This window comes from Erinaceus europaeus, chromosome 14 (genome assembly GCF_950295315.1).
Source record: "Erinaceus europaeus chromosome 14, mEriEur2.1, whole genome shotgun sequence".
NCBI lineage: Eukaryota > Metazoa > Chordata > Mammalia > Eulipotyphla > Erinaceidae > Erinaceus > Erinaceus europaeus.
Window position 1 is genome coordinate 8,011,062 of NC_080175.1, and position 15,236 is coordinate 8,026,297.

General features: G+C 42.4%; 1 protein-coding gene across 4 annotated transcripts in view; it reads right to left on the reverse strand.

The window, feature by feature from the left end:
- The window catches only part of SEC23IP (SEC23 interacting protein), a 66,477-nt gene that overhangs the window by 25,027 nt on the left and 26,214 nt on the right, over positions 1–15,236 (reverse strand). For all 4 annotated transcript variants that reach the window (XM_060171183.1, XM_060171182.1, XM_060171180.1 and 1 more), the window contains exons 8-12: positions 13,367–13,508; positions 9,932–10,140; positions 9,491–9,609; positions 8,512–8,664; positions 928–1,023 (exon numbers count right to left, since the gene is read on the reverse strand). In XM_060171183.1, the coding sequence (XP_060027166.1) occupies positions 928–1,023; positions 8,512–8,664; positions 9,491–9,609; positions 9,932–10,140; positions 13,367–13,508 (719 nt within the window). The remainder of the gene's footprint in view (positions 1–927; positions 1,024–8,511; positions 8,665–9,490; positions 9,610–9,931; positions 10,141–13,366; positions 13,509–15,236) is intronic.

The following is a 15,236-nucleotide window of genomic DNA, read 5'->3' on the forward strand; positions in this document are numbered from 1 at the left end:
GAAGGGAAGGGAAGGGAAGGGAAGGGAAGGGAAGGGAAGGGGAAGGAGAAGGGAAGGAGAAGGGAAGGGGAAGGGAAGGGAAAGAAAGGGGAAGGGAAGGGAAGGGAAAGGAAGGGGAAGGGAAGGGGAAGGGGAAGGGGAAGGGAGGGGAAGGGGAAGGGGAAGGGGAAGGGGAAGGGGAAGGGAAGGGAAGGGAAGGGAAGGGAAGGGAAGGGAAGGGGAAGGAGAAGGGAAGGAGAAGGGAAGGAGAAGGGGAAGGGGAAGGGAAGGGAAGGGAAAGGAAGGGGAGGGGAAGGGAAGGGAAGGGGAAGGGAAGGGAAGGGGAAGGGAAGGGGAAGGGAAGGGGAAGGGAAGGGAAGGGAAGGGAAGGGAAGGGAAGGGAAGGGAAGGGAAGGGAAGGGAAGGGAAGGGAAGGGAAGGGAAGGGAAGGGAAGGGAAGGGAAGGGAAGGGAAGGGAAGGGAAGGGAAGGGGAAGGGGAGGGGAAGGGGAAGGAGAAGGGAAGGGGAAGGAGAAGGGAAGGAAAGGGGAAGGGGAAGGGAAGGGGAAGGGAAAGGAAGGGGAAGGGAAGGGAAGGGAAGGGAAGGGAAGGGAAGGGAAGGGAAGGGAAGGGAGGGGGAAGGGGGAAGGGGAAGGGGAGGGGAGGGGAGGGGAGGGGAGGGAAGGGAAGGGGAAGGAAAAGGAAAAGGAAAGGGAAGGGAAAAGGAAAATGAAAGGAAAGAAAAGAAAAGAAAAGAATAGAGAAGAGAAGGGAAAAAAACGACTGCTGCTATCTCTAACTGGAGTATAAATTCAGTGCTGGCTGATCCCAAAACTTGGGCTTCCCTAGAACAGGGTATCCAATCAACTGGAAAAACACTGGCTTCGAAAACATCATGAGCTAGTCACAGGTGAGCCTAGTTTTCAGTGAGAGCAAGCATGAACCTTACCAGCTTGACTGCTCTGTCTTTCACAAAGTTAGCGATCTTCTTCCTGGGCCCGAGGGGTATTCCCATTTCCTTCAGGTCATCAATCGTACACATAAGCTTGAAAGAAAAGCAAAATGATTAATCAGCCTAGTGACACAAGAAGAGAAAAAGAAAAAAGAGAACTGTGAGAAAAAATCATCATCTAAAACAATGGAAATGCCAGGTCATTTTTGAAAGTTATTTTGTTTTAAAAAAGTATTAGGGGTTAGAGGTAGATAGCATAATGGTTATGCAGAGACTCTCATGCTTGAGGCTCCGAAGCCACAGGTTCAATCCCCCACACCACCATAAGCCAGAGCTGAGCAGTGCTCTGCTGCTTCTCTCTGTATCTTTTTCTCTCTTCATCTCTCTCAAAAAATAAAATAAAGTACCTTTAAAAAAAATTTTTTGGGTGGAGGGTAGATAGCATAATGGTTATGCAAACAGACTCTCATGCCTGAGGCTCCAAAGTCCCAGGTTCAATCCCCCACACCACCGTAAGCCAGAGCTGAACAGTGCTCTAGTTAAAAACAAACAAACAAAAAAAAAAAAAAATTTTTTTTAGGGAGTCGGGCTGTAGCGCAGCGGGTTAAGCGCAGGTGGCGCAAAGCACAAGGACCGACATAAGGATCCCGGTTTGAACCCCGGCTCCCCACCTGCAGGGGAGTCGCTTCACAGGCGGTGAAGCAGGTCTGCAGGTGTCTATCTTTCTCTCCTCCTCTCTGTCTTCCCCTCCTCTCTCCATTTCTCTCTGTCCTATCCAACAACAACAACAATAATAACTACAACAATAAAACAAGGGCAGCAAAAGGGAATAAAAATAAATATTAAAAAAAATTTTTTTTAATATATATTTTAAGATATTACCAAACAAGTTGCCCTCTACAGAAGCTGTCTCACCAACTATATATAGCAGCACCGGCCTCTCCTCATCCTGGTCATATGGTATGCTATCAGACTCTTTATTTTTGCCAGGATAACAGGTTAAAAAAAAAAGAAAACAAAAATCACACTGTATTTCTCTTGAGTTTTAATATAGGAAGAAGCCAACTGTCATCTCCTTTTCTACAAATCATGTTCATATTCTTAGACTATTTTCCTAGCATGCTGATGGTCTGTATAACTAATATGTAGATGCTTTGAATATTAAAGAAATAAAGTCTTTTGTCTGTAATGTGTGCTCACAATATTTTGCCTAATCACTGACGGTTGGTTAGGCGTTATTACAGGTGTCTTTGTTATACCCTCCCGCCCCCAAACCCCTGCCATTTTGTAGTTTTTGAGTTTCATGTCAAACTTAAGAGACTTCCCAGATTGTTTTTTTTTTAATTCTGTTTTCAACTTCTTTTGTTACATATAAGGCTACATTATCTAGAAAGTATCATTGATGTATGACTATTAAAATCATTCTTGATTATCAATCTTAAAGAGAAGAAACACAATTATAAACAAAAATGAATCCCCTCTCCTCTCCTCTCCTCTCCTCTCGTCTCCTCTCCTCTCCTCTCCTCTCCTCTCCTCTCCCGGATCAACTAGGAATACCAAAGGAGACCACCTGGGACCGAAACAAAACAGGACTAGAATGACCACAGGAATCCAGTAAATCACCAGTGAGTACAAACATGTGAGGCTGGTGACAGAGAGGAGAGAGGAGCGTAAGGAGAGATTAAGTGACTGCTAATAGTTCAGCAGTTTATCAATTGAGACACCACCTCGAATCTGCTCCACCAACAAGGGGACAGCTGAAGGGAGGAGAGGACTCCCCAGAGACTCAACAAGTGCAAATCTCTGAGTCTCCATTGCTACTACTCTCAGAATCTGGAGCAGGGACAGGGAGGGACACCAGGGGACAGAGATCTAACCGGGAAACTCAGGAGAAGACATATACCTCAGTGGCATAGCTGAGGGGCTGTGAAAGTCTCTTTACATAACCACTGGATTATCTGCCACACCCTGCTTTATCTCTTGGTCAGGAGTCAGTGATTAAGCTAAGAAGCCTACTGATAGTTTAAAAGCCCTCAGGCTCCCATAGCCTACAGGGAAGAAAAAAAAAAGAGGCTTTTAAACCACTGAGCTACAACTCAGGGATTGAAACAACTGTTAACTTCCACCACTGTGAACCCTTTAATTAACTTACTTAGACACAAGTCAATCCAGGCAATAGTGATCAATAATTTGAAAAGCACTGATAAAGGGAACTCAAAACATAATGGATAAAATGGTTAAACAAGAAAAAATATTGGAGAATCGAACCAGGACAAGAGTCCAGCTAAAAGTCCTCCAGAGAGTTCAACATCCAAACATTAGCTAAGGAAATAATAACAGGAGTGAGTAAAGAATTTGAAAAAATTGTAATCAGAAATGCAGGAACAACAAATGAGAATATGGGAGAAAATTCTAATTATCTCATGGTTATTAGAGAGCTGAAAGCTGAAATCTCTGAGCTAAGAAGGCAACTAGCTGAACAAGCTAAAACAGTATCAGAGCAGGGCAACAAAATAGATGAACTCCAGAAAACAGTAGAGGGCAGAGAGAATAGAATCTATGAGGATGAAGACAGAATTAGCAAGATTGAGGATGAATAAGAGACAACTAAAAAAGAAGTAAGAGATCTCAAAAAGAGATTAAGAGATGCTGAAAACAACAAAAGAGTCCTATGGGATGACTTCAAAAGAAACATTATACGCATTATTGGCATACCAGAGGAAGGAAGAGAAGGAAAGGAAGAAAGCATTTTCCAGGCCATAGTAGCTGAAAACTTCTCTAGTCTAGACAACATCAAAGACATAAAAATTCAAGAAGCCCAGAGGGTCCCAAACAGAATTAACCCAGACCTAAAGACACCAAGACATGTCATACTTAGAATGGAAAGGAATAAGGATAAAGAAAGGATCCTGAAGGCTGCAAGAGAAAAGCAAAGAGTCACCTACAAAGGAAAACCCGGAAGAGTAGCAGCAGACTTCTCCATACAAACACTACAGGCCAGAAGAGAATGGCAAGGTATCTATCGAGTGCTCAATGAGAAAGGCTTTCAGCCAAGAATACTATATCCTGCTAGACTGTCATTCAGACTAGATGGAGGCATCAAAACCTTCTCAGACAAGCAACAGTTGAAGGAATCAACCATCACCAAGCCTGCCCTGAAAGAAGTTCTGAAAGGTCTCCTATAAACAACCAGACCACCACAAATAGGATATATATCAAAACAATCTAAAACTCTACAAGAATGGCGTTAAAATATCTTCAATCTTTGATGTCAATAAATGTCAATGGCCTGAATTCACCTATTAAAAGACACAGAGTAGGAAGATGGATCAGAAAACACAGCCCAACAATATGCTGTCTACAGGAAACCCACCTAACTCAACAAGACAAGCACAGACTTAAAGTGAAAGGATGGAAAACTATCATACAAGCCAATGGCCCACAAAAAAGGGCAGGAAGAGCTATTCTCATATCTGACATGATAGACTTTAAAAAATAGATAAGATTTAAAAAGATAGGAACGGACACTACTTAATGCTCAGAGGATCAGGCAATCAAGAGGACTTAACAATTATCAACATCTATGCACCCAATGAGAAGCCATCTAAATACATCAAACTTCTACTGAAAGAGCTACAGCAATATATTAACAGTAACACAATCATAGTAGGGGACTTCAACACCCCACTCTCTCAACTTGACAGATCATCCAGGAAGAAAATCAATAAAGACATAAGGGAGCTAAATGAAGAGATAGATAAATTAGAACTATTGGACATTTTCAGAGTCATTCATCCCAAGAAACTGGAATACACATTTTACTCAAATCCACATGGGTCATTCTCAAGGATAGACCATATAGGATAGGCCACAAAGACAGCATCAGCCAATGCAAGAGCATTGAAATCATCCCAAGCATCTTCTCAGACCACAGTGGAATTAAACTAACACTTAACAATCAACAAAAGATTAGTAACAGTCCCAAAATGTAGAAGCTCAACAGTACACTACTTAACAACTTCTGGGTCAAAGAGGAAATCAAGGAAGAAATCAAAATGTTTCAAGAGTTCAATGAAAATGAAGACACAAGCTATCAAAATATTTGGGACACAGCTAAAGCAGTCCTAAGAGGGAAGTTCACAGCTATACAAGCACACATTAGGAAACAAGAAAAAGCACAAATAAACAGCCTGATTGCACATCTTAAAGACCTAGAAGAAGAACAACAAAGGAACCCTAAAACAACCAGAAGGACAGAAATCACTAAAGTTAGGGCAGAAATAAATAACATTGAAAATAGGAAAACCATAAAAACATCAATGAAAGTAAATGTTGGTTCTTCGAAAAAGTAAACAAAATCGACAAACCTTTAGCTAGACTCACAAAACAAAAAAGGAAGACGCAAATAAATCGAATAGTAAATGAAAGAGGAGATATCACAACAGACACCACAGAAATTCAACATATCATGCGAGGCTTCCATGAACAACTATATGCCACCAAGCTAGAGAACCTGGAAGAAATGAATGATTTCCTAGATACCTACCAACTTCCAAAACTAAGTAAAGAGGAAGTGGGTAACATGAACAGGCCCATCACAGCTAATGAAATTGAAACAGTTATCAAAAATCTCCCCAAAAATAAAAGTCCTGGACCAGATGGTTTTACAAATAAATTCTACAAAACCTTCAAAGAAGAACTAACACCTCTACTTTTAAAAGTCTTCCAGAAGATTGAAGACACTGGAATACTCCCTGCCAGCTTCTATGAAACCAACATCACCCTGATACCAAAAGCAGACAGGGACACAACCAAAAAAGAAAACTACAGACCAATATCTCTGATGAACATAGATGCGAAAATATTGAACAAAATTCTAGCCAACCAGATATAGCAGTATATCAAAAAGATTGTTCATCATGACCAAGTGGGGTTTATCCCAGGCATGCAAGGTTGGTTTAATATACGTAAATCAATCAATGTGATCCACCACATCAACAAAAGCAAGACCAAAAACCACATGGTCATATCAATAGATGCAGAGAAAGCCTTTGACAAAATACAACATCCCTTTATGATCACAACACTACAAAAAATGGGAATAGATGGAAAATTCCTGAAGATAGTGGAGTCTATATATAGCAAACCTACAGCCAACATCATACTACAGCCAACATCATACAGGGCTGCCCTCTATCACCATTACTATTCAACATAGTGTTGGAAGTTCTTGCCATAGCAATCAGGCAGGAGCAAGGAATTCAAGGATACAGATTGGAAGAGAAGAAGTCAAATTCTCCTTATTTGCAGATGGCATGATAGTATACATGGAAAAACCTAACGAATCCAGCAAGAAGCTTTTGGAAATCATCATGCAATACAGTAATGTGTCAGGCTATAAAATTAACATTCAAAAGTCAGTGGCATTCCTCTATGCTGGAGAGGGTGTGGGGTCAAAGGAACCCTCCTGCACTGCTGGTGGGAATGTCAATTGGTCCAACCTCTGTGGAGAACAGTCTGGAGAACTCTCAGAAGGCTAGAAATGGACCTACCCTATGACCCTGCAATTCCTCTCCTGGGGATATATCCTAAGGAACCCAACACATCCATCGAAAAAGATCTGTGTACACATATGTTCTTGGCAGCACAATTTGTAATAGCCAAAACCTGGAAGCAACCCAGGTGTCCAACAACAGATGAGTGGCTGAGCAAGTTGTGGTATATATACACAATGGAATACTACTCAGCTGTAAAAAATGGTGACTTCACCGTTTTCAGCGATCTTGGATGGACCTTGAAAAAATCATGTTGAGTGAAATAAGTCAGAAACAGAAGGATGAATATGGGATGGTCTCACTCTCAGGCAGAAGTTGAAAAACAAGATTAGAAAAGAAAACACAAGTAGAACCTGAAATGGAATTGGAGTATTACACCAAAGTAAAAGACTCTGGGGTGGGTGGGCGGGTGGGGAGAATACAGGTCCATGAAAGATGATGAATGAAATAGTGGGGGTTGTATTGTTAAATGGGAATCTGGGGAATGTTATGCATGTAAAAAAAAAAAAGAAGTAGAAACGCAAAGCAGAAATTGACTGAGTTTGGAGTATGGCACCAAAGTAAGAAAGCAGAAGTACACTAGAGTTTGCAGTGAGTACCTCCCTAATACTTCCTCTCCACGTTTCCAAGCTTTGGGTCCATGATTGCTCAACAATTTGTTTGGCTTTGTATGTTAACTCTCTTTTCAGTCACCAGGTTCCAGGTGTCATCAGGATGCCGGCCAGACTTCCCTGGATTGAAGAGACCACCAATATGTCCTGGAGCTCAGCTTCCCCAGAGACCCACCCTACTAGGGAAAGAGAGAGGCAGACTGGGAGTATGGACCGACCAGTCAACGCCCATGTTCAGCGGGGAAGCAATTACAGAAGCCAGACCTTCTACCTTCTGCAACCCACAATGACCCTGGGTCCATGCTCCCAGAGGGATAGAGAATGGGAAAGCTATTGGGGGAGGGGGTGGGATATGGAGATTGGGCGGTGGGAATTGTGTGGAGTTGTACCCCTCCTACCCTATGGTTTTGTTAATTAATCCTTTCTTAAATAAAAAATTAAAAAATAAATTAAAAAATAAAAATAATAAAAAAATAAAAAAAAAACAAAGTAAAAGACTCTGGGGTGGGTGGGTGGGGAGAATACAGGTCCATGAAAGATGTGAATACAGGTCCATAGTGGGGGTTGTATTGTTAAATGGGAATCTGGGGAATGGTATGCATGTACAAACTATTGTATTTACTGTTGAATGTAAAACATTAATTCCCCAATAAAGAAATAAATTTAAAAAAAAAAAGGAGAGAGACAAAGACACCTGCAACACTGCTTCACCATTTGCAAAGCTTTCCCCTTGCGGGTGGGGACCAGAGGCTCAAACTTGGGTTCTTGTGCGTTATAATATGTGTGCCCAACCAGGTGCGCTACCACGAAGCTCCTCCTTATATCTTTTGATGCAAAACTGAGTGCTCTGGGTAGGTTAGTGATGCAATAGGTAAAGCCTTGGACTCTCAAGGATGAGGTCCTTAGTTTAGTCCCTGAGTTCAGTGCCAGAGTGATGCTTTGCTTCTCTCGCTTTCTCTATCTCCTCCCCTCTCCCCTACTCCCTTGTTAATAGAGAAGTCTTTCTTCAAACAAACAAACAAACAAACTGGGCTGGGGAGACAGCATAAAGGTTATGCAAAAGACTTTCATGCCTGAGGCTCTAAGGTCCCAGGTACAGTTCCCAGCACCACCATAAGCCAGAGCTGAGCGGTGCTCTGGTATCTTTCTTTAAAAATAAATAGGGCCGTGTGGTGGCGCACCTGGTTGAGCGCACATGTTACAATGCACAAGAACCTGGGTTCGAGCCCCCAGTCCCCACCTGCAGGGGGAAAGCTTCACAAGTGGTGAAGCAATGCTGCAGGTGTCTCTCTGTCTCTCACCCTCTCTAGTCCCCCTTCCCTCTCAATTTCTGACTGTCTCTATCCAATCCATAAATAAAGATAGTAATTTAAAAATTAAAAAAAAAAAAATGAATCCAACTGTATCATCATTACCAGAGATTCCATATCAATCTTTTCCTTTTCAAAAGTGCTAGTGTATTCAGAGAGGCTAAGTGCTTCCAGAGTTTCTTGCAAAGTTAAGACTTCTTCATTTTCAACATCAAGGTCAGAAGACTCATCCAAAGTCAGTTTGGGCTCTTCAGGCATCTTAAAAGAAAATAGTTGAAGGATTTTTATAAAGATCAGAAAAACTATAGAAAATCTTAAGTGTGTCCTACAAACAAATTGTAATTTTTGGTAGCCTGTCAAAGTCTGAGTATTCTGAAAAGGTATGTAAATTTAATAAGTCACTCTTGTCTCCATTTCCTTAGTACATTTCTTTTTTATTATTATTTATTTTCCTTTTTGTGGCCCTTGTTGTTTTATTATTGTTGTTTTTGATGTCGTCATTATTGGATAGGACAGAGAGTAATGGAGAGAGAAGAAGACAGAGAAGGGGAGAGAAAGATAGACACCTGCAGAAGACAGAGAAGGGGTGAGAAAGACAGACACCTGCAGACCTGTTTCACCGCCTGTGAAGCGACTCCCTGCAGGTGGGGAGCCGGGGGCTCGAACCGGGATCCTTATGCCTGCCGGTTCTGCGCTTTGCGCCACCTGTACTTAACCCGCTGCGCCACCGCCCGACCTCTCCTAAGTACATTTCTAATAATGATAAACTTTCACACTTAAATTGATAATCCACCAGGAAAAAAAAAAGTGAAAGACAAATGAATTCATTGTACTTGGAAGCCCCAAAGTATAAACCTTTCCGGGGAGGCAGCAAAATGATTTTGCAAAGAAATTTTCATGGCTAAGGTTCCGATATCTCTCAGGTTCAATCCCCCACACCACAAGCCACAGATAAGCAATGCTTTGGTGGGAAAGAAAAAGAAAAAAAGAAAAAGGGGGGGGGGGAAGCCATTTCAAATAACAATTGAAATTTTGGGAAAGTGCTCAGTTCCAATTCTAAACCCGATTGTTAGCCAGGCCATACCTGCTTTTCCTGAAAGTGTGGCTGCTTCACAACTCCATTAACAACAGCAAAAGGCCCAGGAGACTTTGATAAATTTAAATCTTTTTGATTAGACAAGATGTCAAACAGTATTAAAGAACCTGAGAAACAGAAGCATTTTGCTTTGTAAATGTACCAGATACTTTTATAATACTAAGCAAATTCTCCTATTTTTTTCCAAAGTCCCTAATCACACTAAAGTTCAGTGTTTATCAAGATCAATATTCTTTACAATACAGCAAGATAAGTTAAAATATAAAGCATTCCTAGGCAGCTGCTAGAAGTGAACAGCAAAGGCAGAATCTAAAGGCAAGGCATTCACTGACTTCTACCCTTTACTAAAAAAAAATCCTCAGATCCAGTAACCCCTCTGAGAATAAAGCAGCAGACTCTGTGTGAAATGGAGCTATTTGGCACTTTTACCTAAACTGTGGCCAGCAACAGAGACGCCTCCTTGGAAGTCTGGGTTCCGGCTCATAAAGAGTGCATACAGTCGGTTAATCTCCACTCCCACCTTTTCCACAATCATCTGGCAGTAGGTAGGGCTACTGTAAAATAAAATGTCTAGCAAGGTCTCATTGGTGAAGTGACGAAACCGGCCAATACTCGGTAAGGTGATTTTCTTAACATTCCTATTCATAAAGAAAAAATACATAAAGGTAAGTTTAGTCAACAATGACCCTTAATATATGGCTTTCGGATGCTGGGTCCCAAAAATATTTTAGGGAAAGGGGAAAAAAAGCCTCCCAGACTAATTCTGTAAACAGAACAAAACTAAGAGTTCTGCAGCCCAGGAGGTTGCATTAGCCTGACAAACGTGAGGTCCTGAGTTCATTCCCTGGTGTTGCATGTACCAGAGCGATGCTCCAATTCTTTCTCCCTCTCGTTAATTAATCTCTTTTTAAAGAAAAGGAAAAGGTTTTATTTAAATATGTACTTATCTCCCTCCATATGAGAGAGAGACAGACCTAGACCAGACCCCCGCTCAGCTCTGGAGTATGATGGCATCTAGGATTAAGTCTGGAACAGCTGGGGCATCAGACGTGCAGGTCTGCTGTGCCAGGTTCCCAGCCCAAAAGTCATCATGTGCCTGTAGTTGCACTACAAGTTATGGGAACCTCTCAAGAGCTGGAAAGTAGGCAAAGACTTTCATTTTGCGAAAAGCGGGATTACATTTTTTTTCCAATTTATTGGAAATCAGGAAACCTGACAAAAACTGAAGATAGAACAAAAAACAGAGAATGCAGCAAAGAGCTTCACAAGATGGCCATGGTGAACAGCTCCTAGCAAAGACAGGAAGCTGCCGGCAGGATAATCTTTATGGCATCAAGTGCCCTGAAACATCATAACCACTCCCTAAAATCCAGCTGCGTCCTCAGCCTCATGTCCCAGGAGAAATCTTAGCGAAATCTGTCACTCCCATTTGGAGACATTCAGAATTGAGTGGGGAATTTTTACTTGCCACAATCCCTGGTGGTTGCTTTTAAACAAAGAATACTAAGGGCTGGGGAAATAGCATTAACAGTTATGCCAAAAGACTTCCATGCCTGAGGTAGCAAAAGTCCCAAGTTCAAACCCCAGTACCACCATAAGCCAGTGCTAAGCAATATCCTGGTAAAAACAATAATAATGATAAATTAAACTAACTAAAGATACTTAAAGGCCTGCCATACATTGCAACAGTCTTGCAATGACAAAGAACTGTGTTGCCACGAGTCTGCACTGAGAAACAATAATCTCAATGACTGGTTCTCACCCAAGGGCATTTCAACCTCTCCAGGCAGTCTCCCCAGCCCACCCCAGCACACCCCACATGCCCAAGAGACAGCTAGAGTTGACTGGAGATACTTTTGGTTATTCCTTGAGGAAAGGAGCATGCACTATCATCTAGTAGGTAGAGAGAGAACAGGGATGGCCCTAAGACCCTAGGATGTACAAGGCCAGCTTCCTACCTAAACCACTACAGATCATAAAAGTTGGACATTTGTGGGCCAGGCGGTGGCGCACCTGGCACACTACAGTGTGCAAGGACCTGGGTTCAAGCCCCTGCAGGGGGAAAGCTTCACTAGATGTGAAGTAGAACTGTAGGTGTCTCTTTGTTTCTCTCCTCTATCTCCCCCTCTCACAAGTTCTCTCTGTCTCTATCCAATAATAAATCTTAAAAAAAAATTTTTAAAGGAATATATATAGGGGCTGGGGAGATAGCATAATGGCTATGCAAAAAGCCTTTCACAGACTCTCATGCCTGAGGCTCAAAGTCCCAGATTCAATCTCCCACACGACCATAAGCCAGAGCTGAACAATGCTCCGGTTAAAAAATATAAATAAATAAATAAATAAATAAATAAATAAATAAATAAAAAAGCCTTTCAAACCTGAGGCTCTGAGGTCCCAGGTTCAAACCCCAGCACCTCTATAAATATATATATATTGCCACCAGGATTACTGCTGGGGTTCAGTGCAGCATTGTGAATCCACTGCTCCCAGCGGCCATTTTTTTACTTTTCTTTTCTGATAAGACAGAGAAATTGAGAGAGGAGAAGGAGAGCAAGAAAGAGAGAAAGAGACAGCGCAGCCCTGCTTCACATATTGAGAAGCATGCCCCATGCAGGTGGAATGCAGGCTGAGACTCAGACCCTTGCACATGGTGGATATGTGCCCAGCCATGCACGCCGCCACTTGGGCCCCGCGAAGGTATTTTTTTAACCACAGCAATGCTCAGCTCTGGCTCATGCTGTGTTCAAATGATTGAACCTGGGACTTTGGGGCCTCCGACATGAAAGCCTTTTTGCAAAAATCTTATGCTATCTCTTCTACCCCAGAAAAGTATTCTATGGGGGCCAAGTGGTGGCACACCTGGCTAAGCACACATACTATCCAGAAAAGTATTCCAAAATCAGCTTAAGGACCAATGAGACAGCTGCCCTAACCGCAGAGGACAGTTTGCCACGCACACAACCAGGCTCAAGTCCTCAGGACAACACACAGTAGGACTATCGCACTTACGGAAGCTTTGGTGCCGTGGCCTGCCTAGCTCTCACTCTGGGGAAAAAAAGGGGGCGGTAGCACAGCAGGTTAAGCGCACCTGGCGCAAGGCACAAGGATCCTGGTTCCAGCCCTCGGCTCCCCACCTGCAGGGGGATCGCCTCACAGGCAGTGAAGCAGATCTGCAGGTGTCTCTTTCTCTCCCCCTGTCTTCTCCTCCTCTCTCAATTTCTCTCTGTTCTGTCCAACAACAACAGCAATAATAACAAGGGCAACAACAAAGGCAACAAAATGGGAAAAATGGCCTCCAGGAGCAGTGGATTCGTAGTGCAGGCACTGAACCCCAGCAATAACCCTGGAGGCAAAGAAAAAAAAGTCTGGAGCAGTGAAGTCCTAACGACAACAAAAATAAATAAATAAATCCCATTTAAATTATTTAGAAGCCCTAACTATGACAAAAATTAATTAGATAATCAATTAACAAATTTCAAATTCCTTAGACCATCTAAATATTTTAATAGGAAGCATACATGTCTGTACACACATGCACACACACACACACACACAAAAAAAAAAAAAATCACACAATCTCAACAGTCAGAATTGAATCAATCAGAGCAACTAGGTTACTAAAATTATGAAACAAAGGGTGGGGATAGAGAGCATAATGGTTATGCAAAAAGACTCTCATGCCTGAGGATCCAAAGTCCCAGGTTCAACCCCCAACACCATTATAAACCAGAGCTGAGCAGTGCTGGGGGGGGGGGGGGGACAAGAAATGCATTTGTTGATGTCCTATTAAACTATTCACATACTGGTTTACATGTGCAACCTAAGTATGATTAGTCTGCAGAACAAGCACGATCCACACACCTGTCAACTCCTGTGGCGTCCCCGCCCAAAGCACCGTGCCAGTGGACAGGCAGGAACTCCACTCGGCTGGCTTTCTTCTCATCTAAGGATTTCTTGAAATGTGTCTGCAGCAATTTGAGAGAAACCACCCTAAAATCATCCACTTGGAAAAAAAATAATAATAATGATCAGGGAAGACAAATTAAGTTAATGAATTTTCCTAGCTTGATAATTAGCAAATACTTCAAATATGCCAGGAATTTATTTACAAGAAAAAGCAGTGAGTGAGCTGTCCGAGGTGATTTAATGGAACTGTAAATCTACCTGGTTTACTTAGATTTTTGATGTTTTATTTATTCATTTATTTTAGAAGATTAGAAAGATCTCTCTATGGGGTCAGGCGGTGACGCAACTGGTTAAATGCACACATTACAGTGCACAAGGACCCAGGTTCAAGCCCCTGGCCCCTACCTGCAGGGGAAAAGCTTCATGAGTGGTGAAGCAGGCCTGCAGGTGTCTCTGTCTCTCTTCCTATCTCCCTCTTCCCTCCCAATTTCTACCTCTATCCAATAATAAATTTGAAAAGGAAAAAAAAAAGGAAATCTTTTTAAGTTTTCATTTATTTTTGGGTACACAGAGAGACTGGGAGGGAAGGGGGCTATATAGAGAAGGAGAAAGAGAGGCCTCTACAGAACTGCTAGAAGAAAAAAAAAACAAGGTTCATCCAAAAATTTGAAAATGTGAAAAGCTGACTCTTAGGGCACTGTTTCTAACTTTTTCATCGCTTTAGATAGAAGCTAGTGAGGAGCAAAACTCTAGGATAGTAGCCTGGCCCAGGGGGCAGAATCTAAGCACCTGCCCAGGACCCTGCTCCAGTGCCTACGAAGCCCCTCTGGGCCTCAGTGACTCACTTGCTAGTGGGAATGACGGGGACAGCAGCTACATTCCAACGGTTTTCTGGGAGTTCTAAATGACACATGGGAGATATTTGCTGTGAACCAAGTAGCCAGCAAGCAAGCTATTGATTTTCCATATTTAATCTTTTCCCCAGTGCTGTAGACTGTATATCTGACAGCTGTGAGTGAGCCCACCCATCTCCAGTCCAGTTAATTATGAACTATTATTTTTAATTTTTTTATATTTATTTATTTTCCCTTTTGTTACCCTTGTTTTTTTATTGTTGCTGTAGTTGTAGTTGTTGTTGTTATTGACGTCATTGTTGTTGGACAGGACAGAGAGAAATGGAGAGAGGAGGAGGGGAAGACAGAGAGAGGGAGAAAGACACCTGCAGACCTGCTTCACCACCTGGGAAGTGACTCCGCTGCAGGTGGGGAGCCAGGGGTTCGAAACGGGATCATTATGCAGGTCCTTGCGCTTTGTGCCACGTCCGCTTAACCCGCTGCGCTACTGCCCGACTCCCGAGCTATTATTTTTCAAGATTTATTTCATTTTATTTTCATGCATGGCAGAAACAGGGGAGATCCCAGAGCACTGCTCAGCTCTGGCTTATGGTTGACTTTGGAGCCTCAGAGATGAAAGTCTATTTGCATAACCATATGCTATCTCCTACCCTTGAACTACTACTTTAAAGACTTGAAATAAAACTACAGAGGAGTTGGTATGGTGGTTATGCAAACAAACTTTCATGTCTAAGGCTCTGAGGTTCCAGATTCAATCCCATGTACCACCATAAGCCACAGCTGAGTAGCACTCTGGCTTAAAAAAAAAAAAAAAAAAGGTAATCTTCAACAATTTGTTTGGCTTTGTATGTTAATTTTCTTTTCAGCCACCAAGTTCCAGATGCCATCAGGATGCCGGCCAGGTTTCCCTGGACTAAAGACCCCACCAATGTGTCCTGGAGCTCCACTTCCCCAGAGACCCACCCCACTAG